Consider the following 20,696-nt stretch of genomic DNA (forward strand, 5'->3'; position numbering starts at 1 on the left):
AAGTGGTGGTATGTAAGTAATTCACAAAAGACATCAAATATTCACTGGTACCCTTCCACACCAGAAAAATGTCATCAACAAAACATCTGAAATAAGACATAAATGATTTGCCTCTAAAAACATGTTAATGTTCCTACTGGGCAAGGACAAGATTATCATATATTGGCACAGGCTAGGACAAGATTAGCATATATTGGCACAGGTCGTGTCCATAGACACTCCAACACATTGGAGATATATTTGTCATTGAAAATGATTTATATTATTCTCGGGTCAGAGCGTATTTATCTGGTCATACTGCCTGGAGCTCATCCTTATCTATGCCAAATTCATTAGGAATTATGGTGAAAAAAGACACTAGGTCCAGGGTAACAAGAAGTATATCTTCACCCAACTGTTCCCAATTATACAAAGTATAATTTTTATATATCTATATCCTTTCTTTTTTTGTCTCTAGACAAAGGTTCAGTTGCCCATTCACGACTAGACAATATGGGTCGCATAGGTGGATCCACAGGGTTTTTGTGCCTGTGCAAAATGGGAATGACTGGGAACTTGACAGAAAAATATTGACTCATATCCAGCATTAACAGACCAGTCATGTTTGCAAAAGTGCTCCAAGTGCACTTTTACTGAAGTGGGGTTGTACTTCTGTTATTCGGAAAAAATTGCTTTTGATCAACAGAAGTAGACATGTATATTTTGTGTGTGTGTCAGCAATAGGATTCCTGGACAGAAACCTCAGCAGTTCAATGCTAGATGATGGAACCCTTCTTATACAAGTAATTCGGTGCTTATGATGGCTGTTATCGCAGTTTTGAGTACTGCACAGCAGCGGACACCTTTTGTAGTGGCTTCATTTGTCAATCAATGGTGGGCAAGGAAGACCGTGGGCAAGGAAGACCAGACTACCTTAGAGAGGATACAAGTTTGAGGGGGTGGGGAAAATAAAATGGAATGTTAGAAAGGGCTCCCCACTTACAGTCCAGGTTGAGTACTTCAGAGTTATAGGCATTCTGCCACAAATATTTGCCAAAAGTGGCATGTCTTACCTTGCAAGTACATTATATCTCGTCTCATGAAGGTGGGATAGAATGGTTTTTATGTTGAGCATAACAAAGTAGTAGAATTCTAAAGTTGTTTTTATGTCTAGCCAGCCTTTCTCAAAACTGCACTCATCCCAAGCCAATTTTGAAAAATGTAAATAAGGATGTGGTGACATTGTACTAGAAAAACAGCCTGCCTGCGTTTTCTGATATGCTTGAGTACTCTGTGTCCCTTGTCCTCATAGTAGTTTTAAGAAAATATTTCTAAACTTTTAACATGCAATAGTTGGGTGAAGGTCTTTGCCAGTTTGGAAGATGATGGTACTAAAGCCTCCACATCTTGGCTTAAAAGACTTGCCTCAGAGCTGTAACAAAAACATTGCTTTCTACAAAATGGTATTAAGGTTTATTTTTGGTCCTAGTGTGTTCCATCCACTGGGGACGCAACAAACAGCTGATGGGATAATTTAATTATGTAAATATAGATGACTGTATGCTAGGATTCATGAGGCTCAAAAGGGGTGCAAAATGCTCATATATCCTTATAATTCATTAAAGAATCATCATTCCCATTTTCTACATGGGGTCAGGGAATTGTGTTGGCTGTCACCGTGTCTCTCTAAGTGCCACACTCATGGCTGACTCGCAGATCTTTCACACAATCAATCTACCTCTTTGCGGAATGTCCTCAAGTCTTCAGATTGTCTTATGTTTTCCTGCACATGTCCAAACCATCCATTTTATTTGATCTTTTCTGCAGTTGGAGCTACTTTGGCTTCTGCTCTTATGTCCTCATTTCTTTATCTGTCCCAGGCACTTCATTTCCATCGCCTCTAGCTTCTTCATCTGCTTTGCCTTTACTGCCCAGGTTTCTCAACCCTACAGTAGTACTGATTGCACCACTGTCTTGTACACCTTACTTTTCAGCTTCTTTGGTATTCTGTCATAAACTACACCTGACACTCTATGCCTGTGGGCTGCAGCCCTCTGATTCTAGCTTTGGGGGTGTACTTGGTAGAGTACAGAGTATGCCTGGCTGCACCCCTGTATCCAGTAACACAGGGCTGCTTCCACCAAGGCCTGCATCCTATTTCCATTTTCTTACAGTGTTGGTGAAGCTGTAGTGTAACCCTAAACCTGTGCCTGCCCCTTAATACATTGCCCCAACACAAGCAATGATGCCAGGTACCATTTCTATGATTATGCTCTATACTTCTCCCAAATTCCCTACCACTACGATCTGCAGGCATTAGCAGATTTCTCCAGTTTCAATTGTGGTGTTAAATCTTGGTGGGGGCTACAGAGATTCTGCCTCAGAAACAGAGAAATTGAAGCCTGGTAGATTGTTGACCCAGTCATTATGGTTAAAGAGTAATCTCTGTGGTATCCCCGAAGTCTCAAACAACATTAAACAAGGTACATGGGCACAACTGCAAAAGTTAAGCAAGCTCATTAATCTTGTATTGGACTTCAATTTCTTTACTTTCAATGGCAAACACTACAAACAAAAAAACTGGTACAGCAATGGGGGCTGCCATGGCTACCAGCATAGCTAACATAGCCCTGGGCAAGTGGGAGGAGGACTCTGGGTTAAACACAGCATGCAGTATATCGCATGCTATTTACTTTTTATTGATGACATCTTGATTGTGTGGAAAGTTGACACCTTGCAGCTTGGAGATTTATCACTTACCTCAATAAAACAACCCCCTTCCTGAAGTTTACCTCTTCCCATACCTATACTTCAACCACTTTCTTAGATGTGCAGATTTCCAAGGACACCAACAATAACCGAATTGCCACTGATCTATTCAGAAAACCAATGAGGGTTAACTTATTACTCCACAGTAAAAATCTACATCCTACAAAAAACAAGTATAATGTAGTGAAGTCCCAGGGCTATAGATAGCTAGAATTACCACAGAGATGGAACCATTTTTGAGAAACCTGAATAACTTCGAGCATGATTTTCTAGTGAGAGGCTATGAAAGTCGGATGTTAAAAAAAAGCTCCTGGAACCCATTATAGAACTGAAAAGGACGGAAGCACCTTCACTCAACCTCCCCAGTAGGCCAATGTTAAATTCCACAGAGAATAACCAATGCAAAAATAGCTGCATCCTGACATGCACTTTGGATTATCACAGTATCAAAAATGTTAACTGGGCCATTGTCACAGGAAACACTTTTTTGATTAACATCTTAGGTGAAGCTCCATCCTTTGTTTATAGGAAGGCCAGGAACATAGAAGTTTTGTTGAATTTAAACCTAGATCATATAAGAGCGAGAGAGACCCTAAAAGATGTGAAGCTAATTATACAGCAAGGTGATAATGATTTTCTTTAAATAAGGGCAATAAAAACTTAAGACCAGTGCAGGAGGTGACTGTAACACTACAAACATAATTTTACAGGGCACAGTGCAATGAATTTGATGCATTCTATGTGGGAAAGACTGTAAATTAACTTTAAGCGTAGGGTTTCATGTCATCTGTCAGAAAACCGCTCTGGGTGTAAAAATAATGCACTAGCCAAAGACCTTTCTCTTCATAAAAGACACACAGGTTTTAAGTTTAGACATGGGTAAAGGGGCCCCAGTGGTCTATCCTCTAAGTGATCTATAGAAGGAGAATATCTAGATACAAAAATACCATCTGACTGCTCTGCTACATATGATTCTCTTGGTGTTGAGGCAGCTGAAGTTGACTCAAGTCTTGGTAGGTGCCAAATCTTTTTTGCCATTTGGTGCCGATAGAGCTGTTGACGCAAACTGTTTAGAAATCTTTGTGGTTCAGAAGTGCTTGGAACCAAGTTCACTTCCCAGAAGAGGAAGATTAACTGACTTCTGTCTTGGACCCAGAAATGGCCTCTTTAGAGTCACCTTTTAACCGTCCTTTTAAGAATGTTTGTTTATTTCTCCATTCTGTGAGTGTCCTGGTGCAGAAAACACGACATAGTGAACAGTCTTCCTACAGGTGAACTTTACCCAGGCAATAACCACACCACACAATCCTGTCTTGAGTTGGGCATTTTCCTCTTCACACTTTTGGCACATTTTGAACCCTGAGGTGCCTTTGGATGACTTTGCTGGGGAGATCTGCATTTGAATGCCATAATGAAAGCAAACACACACCTGCCACCCAAAGAACAGTGAAAAATTTTTTTAACCGAGAAAAGAAAGGAAGATGACCAAAACATGATATTCAAGACGATACCTAAATAGGTACAAAAAAGTATCAACAATTGTATGAAGGAAAGCACTACCAATGGTAGTAAAAGGAGAGTAAGGGAGGCCCACACACGTTAAAGCTATAACTAGAGGAGTGGGTAGAGAAGTAAGACACTAGAGGTTGAAGGAAGATTTATGAGAGAGATTTTTAAGGAAAAAAATTATAAGCCAAAGCTTGAGAGCTTTTGTATGCGTCTGACACACAAAGCAGCAAATGAGATCTGAGGTAAAGAGGAGCATTATGGGTAAAGCTTAGCTCGAGACTTTGGAAGGTGCAAGCTGAAATAAACTGCTGAATTGGTTCAGGTGCTCGAAACAACTGAGCCCACAGTCAAGGATTTGTGAAGGCTGACATCAGATTAAATATTTGACTGACTTGGAATTTGTGTGGTATATGTTGTACAACAGACTATTTGTGGAAGAAAAAAAAAAGCTGATTTAATGTACAGTTCTCTGGGACTTATGCCCGAGTTCAGAAGTCTGACCACTGTTTGGTAGAAACTAGTTGAATCTGGTAGTCCAGCAGTGGATGCTGTGATTATCTTCTACCCGATGCCAGATTAAACAGTCTGCGCTTTGGAAGCGTGGTATATTGTATTATTTTGGTGGCCCTTCTGATGTTTCTTGCAGAGTAAAGTTGTTGTATTATGTTACTTGTCTGCAACCCTCACCACTCTGTAGTGGCTTCTGTAGATGTACAACTTCCAAACCACTCTGAAGTTGCTGGCAAGGATACTGATACCCTCAATGGTACCTCTGTAGAAGGTCATGAGGCGGGATCTTAGCTTCTTCAGCCTTGTCTAAAAATGAAGTCATTGGTGCACTTTCGTGACCAGCTGGCTGGTGTTTCTTGACCATGAGAGATCCTCTGTGTACGTCTAGAAATTTCGTACACTTTATTCTGTGCACTCACCATTGATCATGAGCACTGGATGTTTTTTCCTAGATCCAAGATGATCTCACTGGTCTTGCTTACATTCAGGTCAAGATTGTTCCCCTCACATCAACTGATCATAGATGTCAGCTCCTCTCTGAATGCTCTTTCATCCCCCTTTTTTTGTGAAGCCCCACCTGAGTTGTATCATCAGCAAACTTGATACGTTTGGACTTAGCAGTAGTGAGTCAGGATGGTGAATAACAGTGGACTGAACAAATCCTTGTGGAGCAGTGGTATTAATCCTGATGCACTTTGTGCTCTTACCCAAACTCACCCCTCAGTCAGAAGTCCAGGATCCAGTTAGACTTGTTTACTGACTCCTATATGTGCCAGTTTTCTGTCAGCTGCATTAGTACCACCATATTAAATGCTGAGCCGAAATCTATGAACAGCATCCTCCCATAGTTGTCATTGCCCTCAAGATGTTTGAGAGCTGTGTAGTGCTAATGATATGGTGTTGGCCATGGATCTGTTGGCTATGTAAGCAAACTGCAGAGGGTCAAAATCGGGAGGTAGGCCCACTGACAAATGCTTTTTGATTAGCCAGTCAAAACATTTCATAACAGTGGATGTCGGAGCAACTGGTCTGTAATTTATTAAGGCTGGAGATGGAGGTTTTCTTGGGCAATGGAATGACTGTTTCCTTGTAGCATGAGGGTACTTTTGCCATAGCAAGAGGGGTGTTCAATATCGGAGTACTGTGCACAGTTGATCAGCACAGCATTTTAACACCTTGCCCAGTATGTTGTCTGGGCAGCAGCCTTCCTGGGATTCACCTTCCTTAGCTCTCTTCTCACCACCTGTGTACCGAGTTTGAGGACTGCATCCTTTTCATCAGTGGGTAGCTTTAGTGCCAGCCTGTTTTAGGTATTCAAACTGTCCAGGAATTCAGTGCTGTCTTCACACTGCTGACCTGATTTTTTTTTTTGTAGTCGGTGATCTCCTGCATGCCTTGCCCATAATCTCCTTGCATCCCTCATGTCGTCAAAGTGGCTCTTCACCTTTCTGCCATACTCCTGCTTTGGCTCCTTTATAACTCTCCTCTGATTGCCCCTTGCTTCCCTTAGGGCTGCTTTGTCCCCTTTATAACTCTCTTCTGATTGCCCCTTGCTTCCCTTAGGGCTGCTTTGTCCTTAGCCCTGTAAGCTGCATTTTTCACCTTCAGAAGCTTGTATGCTTTGGGGTGAGCTGTGGCTTTTGGTTAGTGCTCATAATGATGCTCTTGGTGCTTGTTACTTCATCGCAGTTTTGAAATGTATGACATCACAACCCTGTGTATTCATCAGTGTTCAGATGCTGATTTGCTGTGGCTGCCTCCTTGAAGATATGTTTTTCTTTCAAAGCAGTCTTGGAGGGCCTCCATGGCTCCTTTTGGCAAGACTCCGATTTATTTGTTTGTGGATTTCTCTCTAATCAGTATCGGTTTGTAGGCTGGTGATAGGAAGATGGTATAATGGTCAGCTTCCCATTTGTGGAAGTTGCACTGCCTTGTAGGTTTTCTAAGTTTGTATAAACCATGTCCAGGATATTGTCACCCCTAGTGGGAATGTCCATTTGAATCTTTAAAGTTTTATTAAATACCATGTACCTTCTCCCTGGGCCTTTGCTGAAAATTGGGTCCTAGGACCCCAGTCAGACTTTTCCAGTATCGATGTTTTTGTGGTGTCTGGATTGTAAGAAAAATGCTGAATGTGTAGTCTAACCTCACAGAGGTTTACATTCTAGAAAAATCTCCAAGCAAGTTGCATCACATGGCATGCAGCTTTCTTTATCTAGTTCATTAGCAATTTAAGATGGATATCTTATGTCTTACAAAAGAAATACACCTAGAAAGTTTTCATAAGCATAAAAAATATTCTTACGTTTACTATTCATAGGTTGATACGGATACTGTTCATACTATTGGCCCTAGGGCCTGTACAAGCCTAGCCATAACATTTCCCTAGCTATTTCTTCCAACAGCATTTACTTCCCTGGACTCCTGTCTAGCAGGGCGACTGACGTGATCCCCGGGCTGAATTTCCTATCTCCCATCCAATCATCAAGGTTCCTTTTGAAGAGGGCCAAAGAAGTGCTCTGCTTGACATGTATGGGCAGTCTATTCCAGAGTTTGGGGAGTCTCTGGTTCAGGAACCTATCCCTCCAGCATGTTTTCATTGTGATGACAAGGTTAGATCCCTGGAGTGTGGAGGGATTGGGATTTTGGCATGTCAGCGGCTGTTTGTAGGTTGATTGACCTATCTGACAGTATAGTATGGAGTGTGTGTTTATTTATTTATTTATTTATTTATTTATATATATATATATATATATATAGTGTGACTGTCAGCATAGGTCATCTGCTTTAGGCCTGTGATTCTTTTAATGAGGTATTTCTGTGGCCTTTCCAGTTGTTGCAGATGCCTTGAGAAGTACATACCAAACGGGGTGTTGTATTCTATAATGGGTCTAATGAGGGATGAGTACAGTGGGACAATGACCTCCTTTTTTTCTGGATGAAAAGCCCTTGGTGATGTGTGCCACATAGGATTTCCTGACTGTTGTGGTGATGTGGTTATCTAAGTGTCTTATCACACTTTTGGTGTTTAGTGTACTGCCACCTATGTGGTAATTCACAGGTACATATTTTTTTTCCCAAAGGGGATGACTATACATCTCTTGGCATTGAGCTTGAGCCCATGGCTCTGACACCAAGCATAAGGCCCTTTTTGTAGAATATCCGCATCATTTGGGGATTCAATAATGGCTCCCAGTTTGCAGTCATAGGTTCATTGGTTAGTACTAGGCTAACTGCCCTTGTGAGCCATTTTAAGCTTGGCCAACTAGGCTAACTTTATTAGCCAGAGTCCCTTAGTGTTGGCCAAACAAGAGCGGTCCCAGGACTGAACCCTGAGGCACTCCACTTGTCACAAGCTGGATTTGGAGTCTGTTACTTTTACAGTGTGGGTTCTGTCAGTAAGCCAGTTGGCAACCCATCGAGTGACGTAGGGATTAATTCCCAGCTTAGTAAGTTTTATCTATGATTCCAGAGTGGGGGATGGTGTCTAAGGCCTTGGCGAGGTCCAGATAGGCTGACCACCTTACCCTTGTCAATGGCTCTGGAGACTGATTCAAATAAGTCAGTCAGGTTCAGGAGATGAGATCGGCCCTTCATGAACCCAAACTCTGGGTTCCAGTGTTTAAGGTTGCCAATGTCTTTGTTTGTTTGTTTATAAGTTCCATGATAATGCGTTCCATGGCCTTGCAGATCAGGCTAGTCAGACTGATGGGATGGTAGTTCCTGGGATCCAAGGTGGACCCCCCCACCCCCATGTGGAGTGGGATAACTGTAGCTGTGTGCCACTCAGTGGGCACGAAGCCTGAGGTGAGTCTATGATTTAAACATGACACTTTGAGGTGCCAGTTCATTTTGTAGTTCATGTAGTACACAGCCTGGGATGTCATCTGGTCCCATGGATGCTGTATTAGCTTTGAAGAGTGCATTTTTTTTTACCTGAGTGGCCATTGGAATTTGGCAATTGTGTGGTATTGAGATGGGCCCTTGAGGGGGTGAAGTTTGCACTGAATTAATCTGCCAGGATATTGGCAATATCCTTAGGATCGGTATATTTAATGCCATTCTGTTGTAGCTCAGAGCAGATCTGAGCATTGCCATTTAGATTCTTGACATAGCTATAGAATGCCTTGTAATGCTATGTTTAACTGTATAATGCAAGTAATACTTAATGTGGAGCTTCTCCCCGGGCCTCTGCTGAAAATGGACCTGTGTCCAGTCGGACTCTCCCAGTCAACAAATAGCTGTCTTTGGAATCTTTGGCAATTTTATTTTTGTAACTAGATTTGGAGGATTTTATGCAGGATCTCCGCTTCCTACCGAGGCTGGTAAGGGGTTTTTTTTTGCAACTTGGGATTTTCCTCTCTTCTGCAACAGTTTCTTCCTTTTGTTGTAAAGTTTGTTTATGGCAAGGGACCACCAGATTGGCTTCCTTTTTTTTTTTGGGAGGATAGCGTCTTTGTTCTGTTGGGGATGGCGCAATTCATGCATGAGTGGATGTGCTCGTACAGTGCCTTAGTATAGGATTCAGCAGTCTAACTTTTATCGTCTGCATGGGTGTCATGAAGCTTGTCACTTCTGACTTGAGTAGCATGAAGTTGGCTTTGGAGAAGTGTTTTACGGAGGTTTCCACATCCCACCCCCAGTAAGAAAGCCAAGGGTGATTAGCTTGTGGTCAAACCAGAACAATGAGGAGGTGACCATAGGTGTGGAGCATCATGTTGGTAATGACCAGGTCTAGGATATTGAAGCCCCTGGTGGTACTAAGGATTAGTTGATCCAGGGCATTGGAATTTATGAATTCCAAGAACCGTTGGGCAAAGGTGTTGGTACACGAGTAGCTAACAGATCTGTCACTGTTGTGAGGTAAATGTTTTCCCAACTCTACTGTCCTGTTTGGCAGTAACTGGAATAGTAAATAGTTACATTTTGGGTGGAATCCCAGTGAGTTACTACAGATTTGGCAAAACATGTACTGCCTATGGAGAGAGTCTTGTGCCCTGTAATGTCTGGTGAAAGTAAGAGTGAGGATGGTAGCCAGTGTTGTAGTTTCTAAGAACTCTCTCTTCAGCAGACACATTTCTAAAATATGCTGCCAAAGTAGCTGTTTAGTGTAATTTGATCGTTCAGTGTTGCCTAACAAAGGCAAGTATGCAGTCAGTTAATGAACTGGACAAGGACTGGTTGGAAAAATGAACCTTCCTTCCTATCCTGAATGAGAGAAGGCAGTTTGTCTTCCTGAAGAAATTTGTTTTCCTGTGGACATCTTTGGTATCTACTAGATGCTTGCCTTTATTCTGACAGTTTGGAAAAACCTAGAAGCTGAATAGCTATGGTGAGGCAATAGAAAAGACTTTCAGCGTGGACGGAGGGAGGGGGAAGGCTTGATCTTTGGTTGTTCTTTCATATCATTATGGAATACTGTATAACATGGCTTTCATAATAGGGCTTTGACTCTTCTGCCCCAGTATGCTGCAACTAGTAAAAGGGATCTTCCAGTATGCTGCAACTAGTAAAAGGGATCTTCCAGAAAAGGTATGTCCACTGAATTGGCTTGTTCAAACTCTGCAAAGTTATAACTTTTTCTATTGTTAAAGCTCAAGACACAAGGAAGAGAGTGAGATGTCTGATAATTTAAGTAAATGCAGAAGAATTGTTTGGTACAATCCAAGGAGAAATCTGCAGTACAAGCAGAAACCCTAGAAATGGTTGAGTATTCTAGCACAACTGAAAACTGTCACTTTATAGAATTGCTTGGCCATCTAACGGGTTAAAGTTAGACCTTTGGATGGCCAAAAATTCTCTTCCATTTCATTTAACTGGCTTTTATCTGATTTAATGCCTGCTTGAAAAAGAACTAATGTGAGAAGTCAACACTCTTCTCAGCCTTACCCTTCTTTCTCCATGTGCCTACTCACCATTAACTTTGTACATGGGTAAACTAATTACTGCCTTATACATACAAACTCAACATTCTCCCTCATTTTTTTTTCCCTTTTATTTTTTCCCCTTTTATACTACCACCTGTGTTGTTGCATTGTAATATGATATACTGCACTTTCACTGCATTGGAATATATTTATACTGCCTTATTTGCCACTACATTGTGTTTGTGAATGTTTGTTTTTTACCTGGGCTGTGCCTGGAGCTGTCCAATTATGATCAGTGCACTACCCTGGTATACAAATACATTTAAAATTCTGAGGCCCTGAGGATGGGCTGTATAATTCTTCCTGCTTCTGAGTTTGTAGTCTCTTTAGAGGCCGGGGTATAATGGGAAAGAGTGATTTAATTGAATTAAAACAGAAAACCTATGGCTGCTTTGACCAAGAGAGAGGGTAATAAAATTATTTCACATTTTTTCTTTAAAAGGTAATTCAAGAATTAATGAGAGAGGATGAAAGGCATACAAATAGCCTTGGTCTATGAAAATGGAAAGCCATCAATTTTTGTTATCCTGTGATGGATATTGGAAAAATTGTTTGCAGATTTTAATGTAGCAAGCGGGGTCTGCAGTATTCCCCATTGTTATGGGAATTTTCTAGAATGTCTGGCTGTAATTTCCCATGAATATCAAGTTTACATTTCACTGTAAATTAACAGTTTGCCAAGAGAATCTGTCAGTTTGGTTGTGTACGCCTGGCTGAGATCAGATGGTTGTGCTGAGCAGCCTAGTGCTAAATCTAAGAACCTCCTTGTAGAGATGGAATGATCTGGTGCTCCTTTTCTCATGTTATATTGTTCTCGTGTTATATTATAATTGTACACTGATTTGAAAGTAACTGTCTTGCGATGTCCTAAATGGCTGTATATGCTCTGTAAAACAGCTCTCATTTCCTGCAGGCTGACATGAACAGCTATTACTTCAATTTCATTTGACTGTTGGAACAGGTTTATCAAACATCATTAGAATGTCCCCTACCAAGACACTAATGTACTATCAAAGTAAGAAAAGTATCCATTTGGAAATGCTGAATGGATGCATCCACTGAATGGATGCATCCACTGACGAAACTAATTTTCTACTGGCCATGGCAGTAGGAACTCTGTTTCCAGCAAATCTAAGAATTGGTCTGAAATGTTGAGTACAGTCTGGTCTCATGCTATGCAGCTTGGAGTAAGAAACCTAGAAGAATACAAGATGCATAATGCAGAGCCTTTGGGTCCTGCTTCACTGTAAAGGCATCTGTTACAGAAAATCTGACATCAAAATAAGGATCTTTTGCTTGTCCTGAGGGGGAGAACATTCATCTGGACAAACATTCTTGACTGAGCATGAGACTGGCATAACTTATCAAACATTATTTTGATTCTAAAAAGTTGTTCTGATGTTGCATAAATTGTCAGTCCTCAGAAGGTGCATCAGTGAAATGGTTAGGCTCATGTAATATAACTGTTATTCTGACTGAGCTATTAGCAGCCACTTTTCAAAGTATGGAAAAATGGTGATTTTTTTTTTTTTTTTTTTAAGGCGCACACACATTACCTGATGTGAAATAGCTAATAAATGCTATAGGGGCTTTGAATAGTCCAAATGGCAGATTTGCAGAATGGAAACTTAACATGAATAAGCTATTTGAAGTCCCGGACTCTGAATTTGGTCTTATTGTAATGTGAAGACTTGCTTTCACAACCAGAGTTGCCAGTTTACTAATAAAAGAATGCTAAATTACTGCACATACAGACCATTTTACTACCATCTCTGTGGAAGCATAACTAATAGTAGGGGTTGTCTTGATCAGATAAACGTGTCGATCTGCTCCTGTGACAGTTTCTCATATAAGATACAGCTGTGTAATGCTTTGAAATAGTGGGATACTCCCACTTTGACAAGAACTCCTCTGCATGGAGCAGATATACATAATTTATACTTTGTATATAATAATTCAGATTGCTGTACCAAGGAGTAAAGGGAAATCTCAGATTTGCACCTTTTTGGAATTGTGTGAAAAACACAGTTGCACTTTATTTCTTGCACTTGTGTCTAACTTAAGTGGGGTGATCTGCATGAATACTGTAGTGGTAGATTGGGCAAAGGCATGGCCTGACCTCCTTCGGACTCACCACGACCAATATTAGAAAAATTGTTGACCGTTTTATTTAACGGTAAGCGCTTTCGCGTATCTCCTGATACGCTTCCTCAGACCATGAACATTGAAATGAAACCATGAGGTTATATAGTTAAAAGCAACTTCATAATTCAATAAATCAATTACTATCATCAACTAATCAAAAGGCTTGAAGCTTCTTTCAATCGCATCATGAATAGACTGCAAAAGCTAAACCATCAGCTTAAAAGTGCATTTGCTATTACTGTCATGCCTTTAACAAAGAACATTTCTCAGCAAAGAATGTATAGTATTAAATATATACATTATTACATAAAATATATATTAAAATTTTAATTAAACACTAGATAATATGAGAATATAAATAATTAAATATAAGAATACTTAACTGCTGAAATATAAATAAGCAAGTTTCTTGGTATAAACCCTGTGACTGTAACTATTACTCTTTAGCTTTTTACTGAATATAGTTCACATTTAATGAAAAATCATGTTACACTTTTCATGATTCTAATAATTATAGACTGAAACAGTTTATACCTGTGGAAATTACAAGTACACCTAATATAATTTAAATAAGCTACACAACTACAAAATTAAAGATCTTGAAACTCATAAAGATGATAAACATCCTATACATCCTATACATAAATAAGGTTACTAAATTGTGAATTATGAACTAAATCTAAACATCATAACCTCCCCTTTAGGAAGGAAGCAGCATTATTATGTAATGTGACCCTGTCCTTATGAAAATTCAAATATGGATGCTTGGAAGATGGTGCTTGAAGTTCTGAAAATCATCTTCTAGCAGACTTAATTGCAACTAAAAAGATAGTTTTCCAAGACAAAACTTTGAAGTTACATTTAGCTGCTGTTTCAAAAAGAAGAATGTACCAGTGCTTGCAGTACCAAATTTAAATTCCACGGTGGAATGGGATCTTTTTAAGGGGGTTTCAGCAAAAGGGTACCTTTTTTTTAAAAAAAAAAAAAAAAAAAAAAAAAAAGGCTTTGCACAGTTTAGTGGACACCAGAATTTTGAAATCTTACAAAAGTTTAAACAAGACCTGCGTGAATGGGCGTACCTTCATTGAAGGTTATGCGTCAGGGCTGGTAACTCGACACGTAAAAATCAACTACCAATCATTAGCGGACCGGAGTTCCACTGTGGTGACCCCTAACCGGGAAAAGCCGAAAGACACCTCATAAGTTTAAACATTTGCTGTGAGCTGAACTTTAATAGTTGATGAACTAGCAACCTCATTAAACAAACTCACTAAAAATTCAAGAACAGAATGAATTGCAACTGAGAAGGGGTATTGAACAAACTGGAAAAGAAAGCTTTGGTTGCCTGGCTAGTAACGGAAGTGGAGAAACTACATTGTTGTTTCAGATTTGCGATATCTACATGAAGCATGCCTGTATTGTGGAGAAAGAAGGTCTGGAAATGGATCTGGAATCCAAAGTTGGTGTCCTAGATGAGGCCAAAGGAATGGGAATCTGATTTGTAGAGGCCAATAAGGTGCAATGCGGATGATTTTTGCTCTTCAGTTGGGCTGCTTTCAGAGGGAATTTTGGAATTGGGCGGATGACTTTGCTCTTCAGTTGGGCTGCTTGCAGAAGGAATTTGGGAATTAGGGTAGTTTGAGGATAAGTGTAAGGAAGACTGGGGGGTCCCAATCGTAGAGTAATCTGGGCAAAGAAGCTGCTGCACTTATTGTTTAGGGCAGATGCAAAAATATTGCAGCAAGGCTCGCCCCCCTGAGTGAAAATCCTTCTCTCACCTTGTCATTGAGAGACCACTAGTGAGGCAGCAAGATGGACCTGCTTGGTTTGTCTATCATGGTGGACTTCCCCTGGAATGTGCATTGCTATTAAAAAGCTGTTGGAAGATATTGCCCATTGCCACTCTTGAGGGCTTTTTGACACAAGGAATATGATCTGGTTCCCCCTTGCTTGTTCATGTACCTGACATGTCACTCTGTACTGTCCCAAGAGGGGAAGAGAGTACTGGAATGCCTGCAACATTAACAGCACCGCTCTCGTATCCAGAACATTGATAGGTACCACTTGCATGCCTGGGTAATTCTCATCTTTGCTGACATCAATTGAGGTAAGCATTGATCAGTGTTGCTAAGTTACTGTCCCTGAGATCAACCCTAGGACTTGTAGAACCACACGGGCTGAAATACTGGTACAGCAAATTATATTCCTGACCTGCATCCTTATAGTTTGCACTCTTGAGTGGCTACCATCAATTGTGGGAACACTGCTCCTATGAAATCTAATGTCTGGGTCGGTTGTGAGAGACTCTTGTAATTCTGAGAGGTGAACAGGTCAGTATCAGTTTATGCCTGGTTGGGGCGGTAAGGAGCCAGTCCTCTAAATATGGAAACACACACTTGGAATCCTTGCAATCTCAAGTGAGCTGCTATCACTGGGATGCAACACCCTGGGGGCTGTGGTGAGACCGAACGGCAGTGCTCTGAACTAATGGTGACTGGTTCCCAGCATTAAGTCTAAATACCTTCTGGATTGTCTGTTCATCTTTATGGGACAGTAAGCATCCCTGAAGTCTGTCGAGCACATTGTCATCCTTGCCTAGAAAGGGCAGAATGGACTTCAGCTGTGACCACCTGGAACTTTGTGAGCTGAACCGATATGTTCAGTACTCTGAGATTCAAAATTTGTCTCCAGTCCCCCATTTTCTTGGGCACTAAAAAGAATCCTGAGTAAGTTCTGGATTCTGTTTGTTCTGGTGGGACTCTTGGTTGACTTTTTCTAGCAGCTTTTAAATCTAGTACTACTACTTCCTTCTGATTTAGGTGGGACATCGAGAAATTTTCTCTACCAAGGGAGGAGGAAAGGCAAAGGGAATTGTAGAACATCTGGAAATGATTCTCTGCACCCAGCTCTCTCTCATTCTCTGAAGCCATGCTGTTCAGTGCAGAGATAATTGAACCCTTACTGCCTCCAAAGGAAGGCAATTGGCCTCCATTCAGGAGTGTTGAAAGGGTCTGTCAGAAAAGGAATCCTAGACCTCCCCCATTTTGTGGCCCCCTCTGCCACGAGGGCATTGTCTGCCATTATCCCCCCCCCCTGCCTGTAGGGGAGCTACTTTCACATGTATCATGGAAAGGACCCTGAGATTTCTTGAACCACATTTTTTGACATTCCTGGAACAGGTCCTTTGAGGGATCAAAAAATGCACGCCCACTGCAGAAAGGGTTTTTCCATCTTTCTCGTACCTGGAAAGTGTCACTTACTTTGGTGCCAAACAGAGAAGACTGATCAAAAGGGACACTGAACAATGACTTGAAGGCCTGGAAATGCCTGAACCTGCAGCCTAGAGGCACCTATGGCAGCATGTGAGATGAGCCTCTGGGACAAATTGGGTATAGTCTGTAGGGTAGCTAGCTGAGAGACCACTAAAGATTGAACCACAGCAGTTCTGGTCGCAGAAAGAGGTTTGGACAGAGATTTGATTGCATGCCAAAGAGTGCAAATGTCGCTGAAGCATAAACATGTTTCCCAAATAAATTGCCCTATCCTCTCTATTAGGAGTATGGGCAGTGGAACTCTGTTTGGCAAGTTCCTTTTTTTTTTTTTTTTTTTTTTTTTTTTTAGCCACTGCCACAACCATGTCCCTTCTAGGGTCTATATTTTAACAACAAATGCTGTATAATTGACCTTAAAATGTCAAAACGACAAAATGCCAAATGCACGGAACAGTGATTTTCCCCCCCAGGGAAAAAAATTGCTGCTCCATTAAAAAAAATAAAGTGGGGAGCTGTGCCCCCCCCCCCCCCAGACTGCCCCTACTTAAATATACTAACTCAAGATTGCACCATAGTGGAGGAAATTGCAAAGTCCTGAAAAGTGCCCAGTGATTTTTTTTTTTTTTTCTTCCCTGGGGAAAAAATCACTGTTCTGTGCGTTCAGGATTTCCCTGTTTTGAACAAAAACATTCAATTTTTAAGCAGCGTTTTTCTATTTTAAGAGTTTGCTGATTTTTAGTAGGGAACTTCAGTCTACTGCAATGTTCTCGGCCTTCTGGTGGAGCCAGAATCCTGTCTGATCCCTTGGGGATCGGCTCAATCATATTTGGTTTCTTCCACTCCTGCTTGGAAATCTAATCAATGCGTTCGGCAGATGGGAGTACCCAGGAGGTAGATGGGCTAGTACAAAATGCTTCCAGAAATACTGATTCTTCAATAGTAGGGCTTTGGGAAGACCAGCCACCCTTCTGCTTAAGGATCTCAAAAATGTCTTCAAATGAGACGTCATCCGGTGATTTTTATGGACCCGTCTCCTTCATTGAAATCCGTATCCACAGTGATTGATTCTTGAGTCCAAGTGCCTCCTTTTACACTTCCTCTTCCTAGGGACTTTATTGGTGGGGTAGTCCAGTGAAGTATAAGAGATAATACCCTGCTCGGTAGGCTGGAAGCTTTGGGCTGGCTGTCCCTGTGGGGTAGAATGTTGAACACTATGCAGAGTCGTCTAAGAAGTGGATGGTGGAGCCGAGGGGGTAGGACCTATCTTCCTGACCTCAAAAGCAGGTGCTCCAATGAGAAGGAAAACAATGGAGCCAAGAAACAGAGTTTCTGGCTTGTCCCCTCTCTCCATTCCAGAAACAATCCACTCAAGGTGGAAGTCTGAGTTATCCAGTGCTGAAGCTCCGAGAGGATGTTTTTAGACCACTCTTGTCTCCATCCTCCTGGAACTGACAAGGATGCTTCAGCTCCAAGGATGTCTGAGCCAGTCCACTCACAGTAGTATTCAGATCCGAACCAGATGGACCTGAAGAATCCGATTTGAGGACTAACTATAGGTTGGATTAGAGAAGGAGCAGTAATAAGTGGAGTACTGGACAATCCGACTGGGTTAGAAAAGCAGCAGTAATAGGTGGACTAATGATTAATTGGACTTCCCCAAAGGGGTAGGAACCATGAAAACTCTGAGATTACTCAGTGAAGAATTTCCTGATCATTCTCTCCATGTCTGCTTCTGAGAGACCTGGAGGAATGACAAAGATGCTAGGGATAGAGAGAGAGAGCACCTCTCCAGAAAGGGAGAGGGCACTCTGGATGCAACTGGATCCAACTGGATCCACACTTGGCGAAGGTTTCTTATCCAATGATATCTGATCAGACACTGGCTCAACCAGATCTGATGAGGACTGGACTGTAATAGACTTTAGATCGAACGTCTGCTTCTTCATATGCTCCACAGAAAAAGATGGGAGATGAGCAGACTTCGACCTCTTGGTAGTCTTTAGATTTGTATTTGGGGGATTGAACCTCAGCAATGGCTTCAGAAAAAAGAAGGTAATAATTCTTTTAAAATTTTTATGCTCTCTGTCTGCTAGAGTGCATGGGTTGAATCCACAATAGAGCAGTCCTGTTGTAGATGTTCCAGACCTAAACAATACACATTGTTTGGCCAGCTAACAATGGCAGCTTATGTCCATACTTCTCATGTTTTTTTTAATCCTGGTTTTCTGACATCTGAGAGAGTTAAACTAAAACTTTTACCTTGAGAGAGGGTGAAGAGGAACAATATCGACTATATGAATTACAATTTTCTTGTAAAAAGGGAAAATACCCACTATGATGATTAAAGAAGGATATATGAATTGTATAAAAAAAGGTAAGGTGAGGGTGAACTAGGCCTACCAGTGATGGTAGGAGAGTTGTACTTGTGTAAGGAGGAAAGAGGAAAGAACAAAAATTACTATTACAAACCAGTGTTTACTCTACTACCTTAATATTTAATGTTTAAGTCCTTTTCTCACATTACCTTTCAAAACCTAATCTCCCTCTGAAAAAAACTCAAGAGTTGGGACTACCACATTTAGGTGCTAAGTGGTAAAGGAGAGCTGACAGATGTTAGGGGTGGTGCATTATGGGTAGAGAAGAAGCTCCAGAGTTTTGAGGTCACGAACTATTATAACAGCAGAGTCGGATCAGAGGATTGGATCCAAACCCATTAGTTTGAGTAATGAATGAAAATTTACATAAGATCCATATGTTTAATACTTGTACAATGTTTTAAATTTATTAAACTTTTATTTCTTTTGTTTCAGGTAACGTATGGATCTACTCCATTTTTCAACCAGAGTATGAAGATGCTTCATCCAAAAATTACTGCAACAAGGTTCTGTACCTGTATGCTTTCTGGACCACCACACTTGTGTACATCTTACTTGGTACGATGCTTCTGATTGGATGCTGTGCTGCAACCTGTATTATTGCCTTGCGTTCCAGCCTACCTGATGGGCCTAGAAATGACAGATACCCTTAGTTGTTTTACCTTGCACTGGAAATGGATGTACAAGACTAATTGCAATTTCAGAATCCAGGAACAAAATGGCATTGGAACTGAGGGTTTTTTGTGGCATCACAAAATGTCTCACCTGAACGTGAGATGAAACCAGCCCCCCTTTTTTTCTGTGATAGTTTAATTTTGTAACATATATGTATTTTTCTATGTGAATCTAACCAGCTTGCTCTCGCAGAAGAGTTTATGTATTGCTAAGATTAATTTGGTTACATTAAATTATCCTTGAAAGTACTGCATCATTGTAAAAAAAAGTTGTTGTGTACTCTCCATAATGTTCCATGCAAGTTGTTCATCTTGCCTTCATTCTTACTGATTGGGTTCGGAGGCAATTATCAGCCAACTGCAAAAGCTCGAGGTCTTCAACTAGCTCTAGGCCAACTCCCTATCCCATGATGCACCTTGTGGTTCTCTCTGATCTTGTCTGCTGCCAACAGGCTACATACTACTAGTAATATGCTAAGATTGGAAACTGGATAAGAGATAATATGCTAAGATTGGAAACTGGATAAGAGACAATAACATCATGACATAAATGAGTTCTTGGCCCTCAAGAAGACTGGATGAGGGTAGGAGGATGGGACGTAAGAATGAAGGTGAGATGAATAACTCACATGGAACGTTGTGGTGAGCGCACAACTTCTTTATGTGAAGTTGTTCTATTATCTCGCCATGCATTCTTAGTGATGGGTAGCGTCCCAAGCACCATCTTTCTCTGGTGGCTCACGGGAGAATGTTCTTCAAGACAGTGGAACCAAAGGAAGCCCTATCCCTGGAGGCCTTATCTACTTTCTAATGAGTGATGAAGGTATGAGGCCTTGACCAAGTAGCTGCTGCACAAATGGTATCTAATGATTTAGCTGTGAAGGCTAATGAAGTAGATACAGCTCTAGTAGAGTGGGCCTTTATTTTCTGTTGTAATGGGTGTATTCACTGAACTGTAATTGAAGGATATAAAATCTAACCATTTTGATAGTGGTTTTCACCACAGGAGTGCCTTTTTTAGACTCTGAAAAGGAAACAAAGAGCTGATCTGTTTTCCGGATATATTTGGTCCTGTCTAAATAGAATTGAAGTGGTCTGTGAACATCAAGTTTGCACAGCTCCATCTTGTTAGTGTATTTGGGAAAACTATGGGCAATTCAATAGATTTCTCTGAGCAAACTTTAGGTAAGAATAAAGGATTTGTCCTGAGTGAGAGTGTCATTATGGAAAATCAAATAAGGAGGTTTAATGGACAAGGCCTGTAACTTTGAAACCCTCAGAGCAGAAGTAATAGCTATTAAAATAAGTCGCAAGATGGGGCTGGTTTGAAGGGGGGTAGGAGTATATGGAAAAGAGCAAAATTTAGGTTCCATGGCATAACTGGAGCTTTGGATGGTCTCAAATGGGACAGTACCCTTTTGAAAGGCTTTGGAGAGTCTGTGATCCCTGGTCACCTAGATAAAAGTTGGCAATCGCTGCCAATTGAACTAATGGTTGCTGCTGCCCCTTCATGAAATTGAAGCCAGGTATGGATCA

The 20,696-nt window shown here is 41.0% G+C and overlaps 1 protein-coding gene across 3 annotated transcripts in view; it reads left to right on the forward strand.

Annotated features, from left to right (window-relative positions):
- LOC122806658 (transmembrane protein 272-like) overlaps positions 1-19,409 on the forward strand; it is a 104,072-nt gene extending 84,663 nt beyond the window's left edge. For all 3 annotated transcript variants that reach the window (XM_044077262.1, XM_044077261.1, XM_044077264.1), the window contains exon 5: positions 18,922-19,409. In XM_044077262.1, the coding sequence (XP_043933197.1) occupies positions 18,922-19,139 (218 nt within the window). In that variant the 3' untranslated portion in view covers positions 19,140-19,409. The remainder of the gene's footprint in view (positions 1-18,921) is intronic.
- The last annotated feature ends 1,287 nt before the right edge of the window (positions 19,410-20,696 follow it).

This window comes from Protopterus annectens, chromosome 7.part0, assembly GCF_019279795.1.
Source record: "Protopterus annectens isolate FY-2018-M chromosome 7.part0, PAN1.0, whole genome shotgun sequence".
Lineage (NCBI taxonomy): Eukaryota > Metazoa > Chordata > Ceratodontiformes > Protopteridae > Protopterus > Protopterus annectens.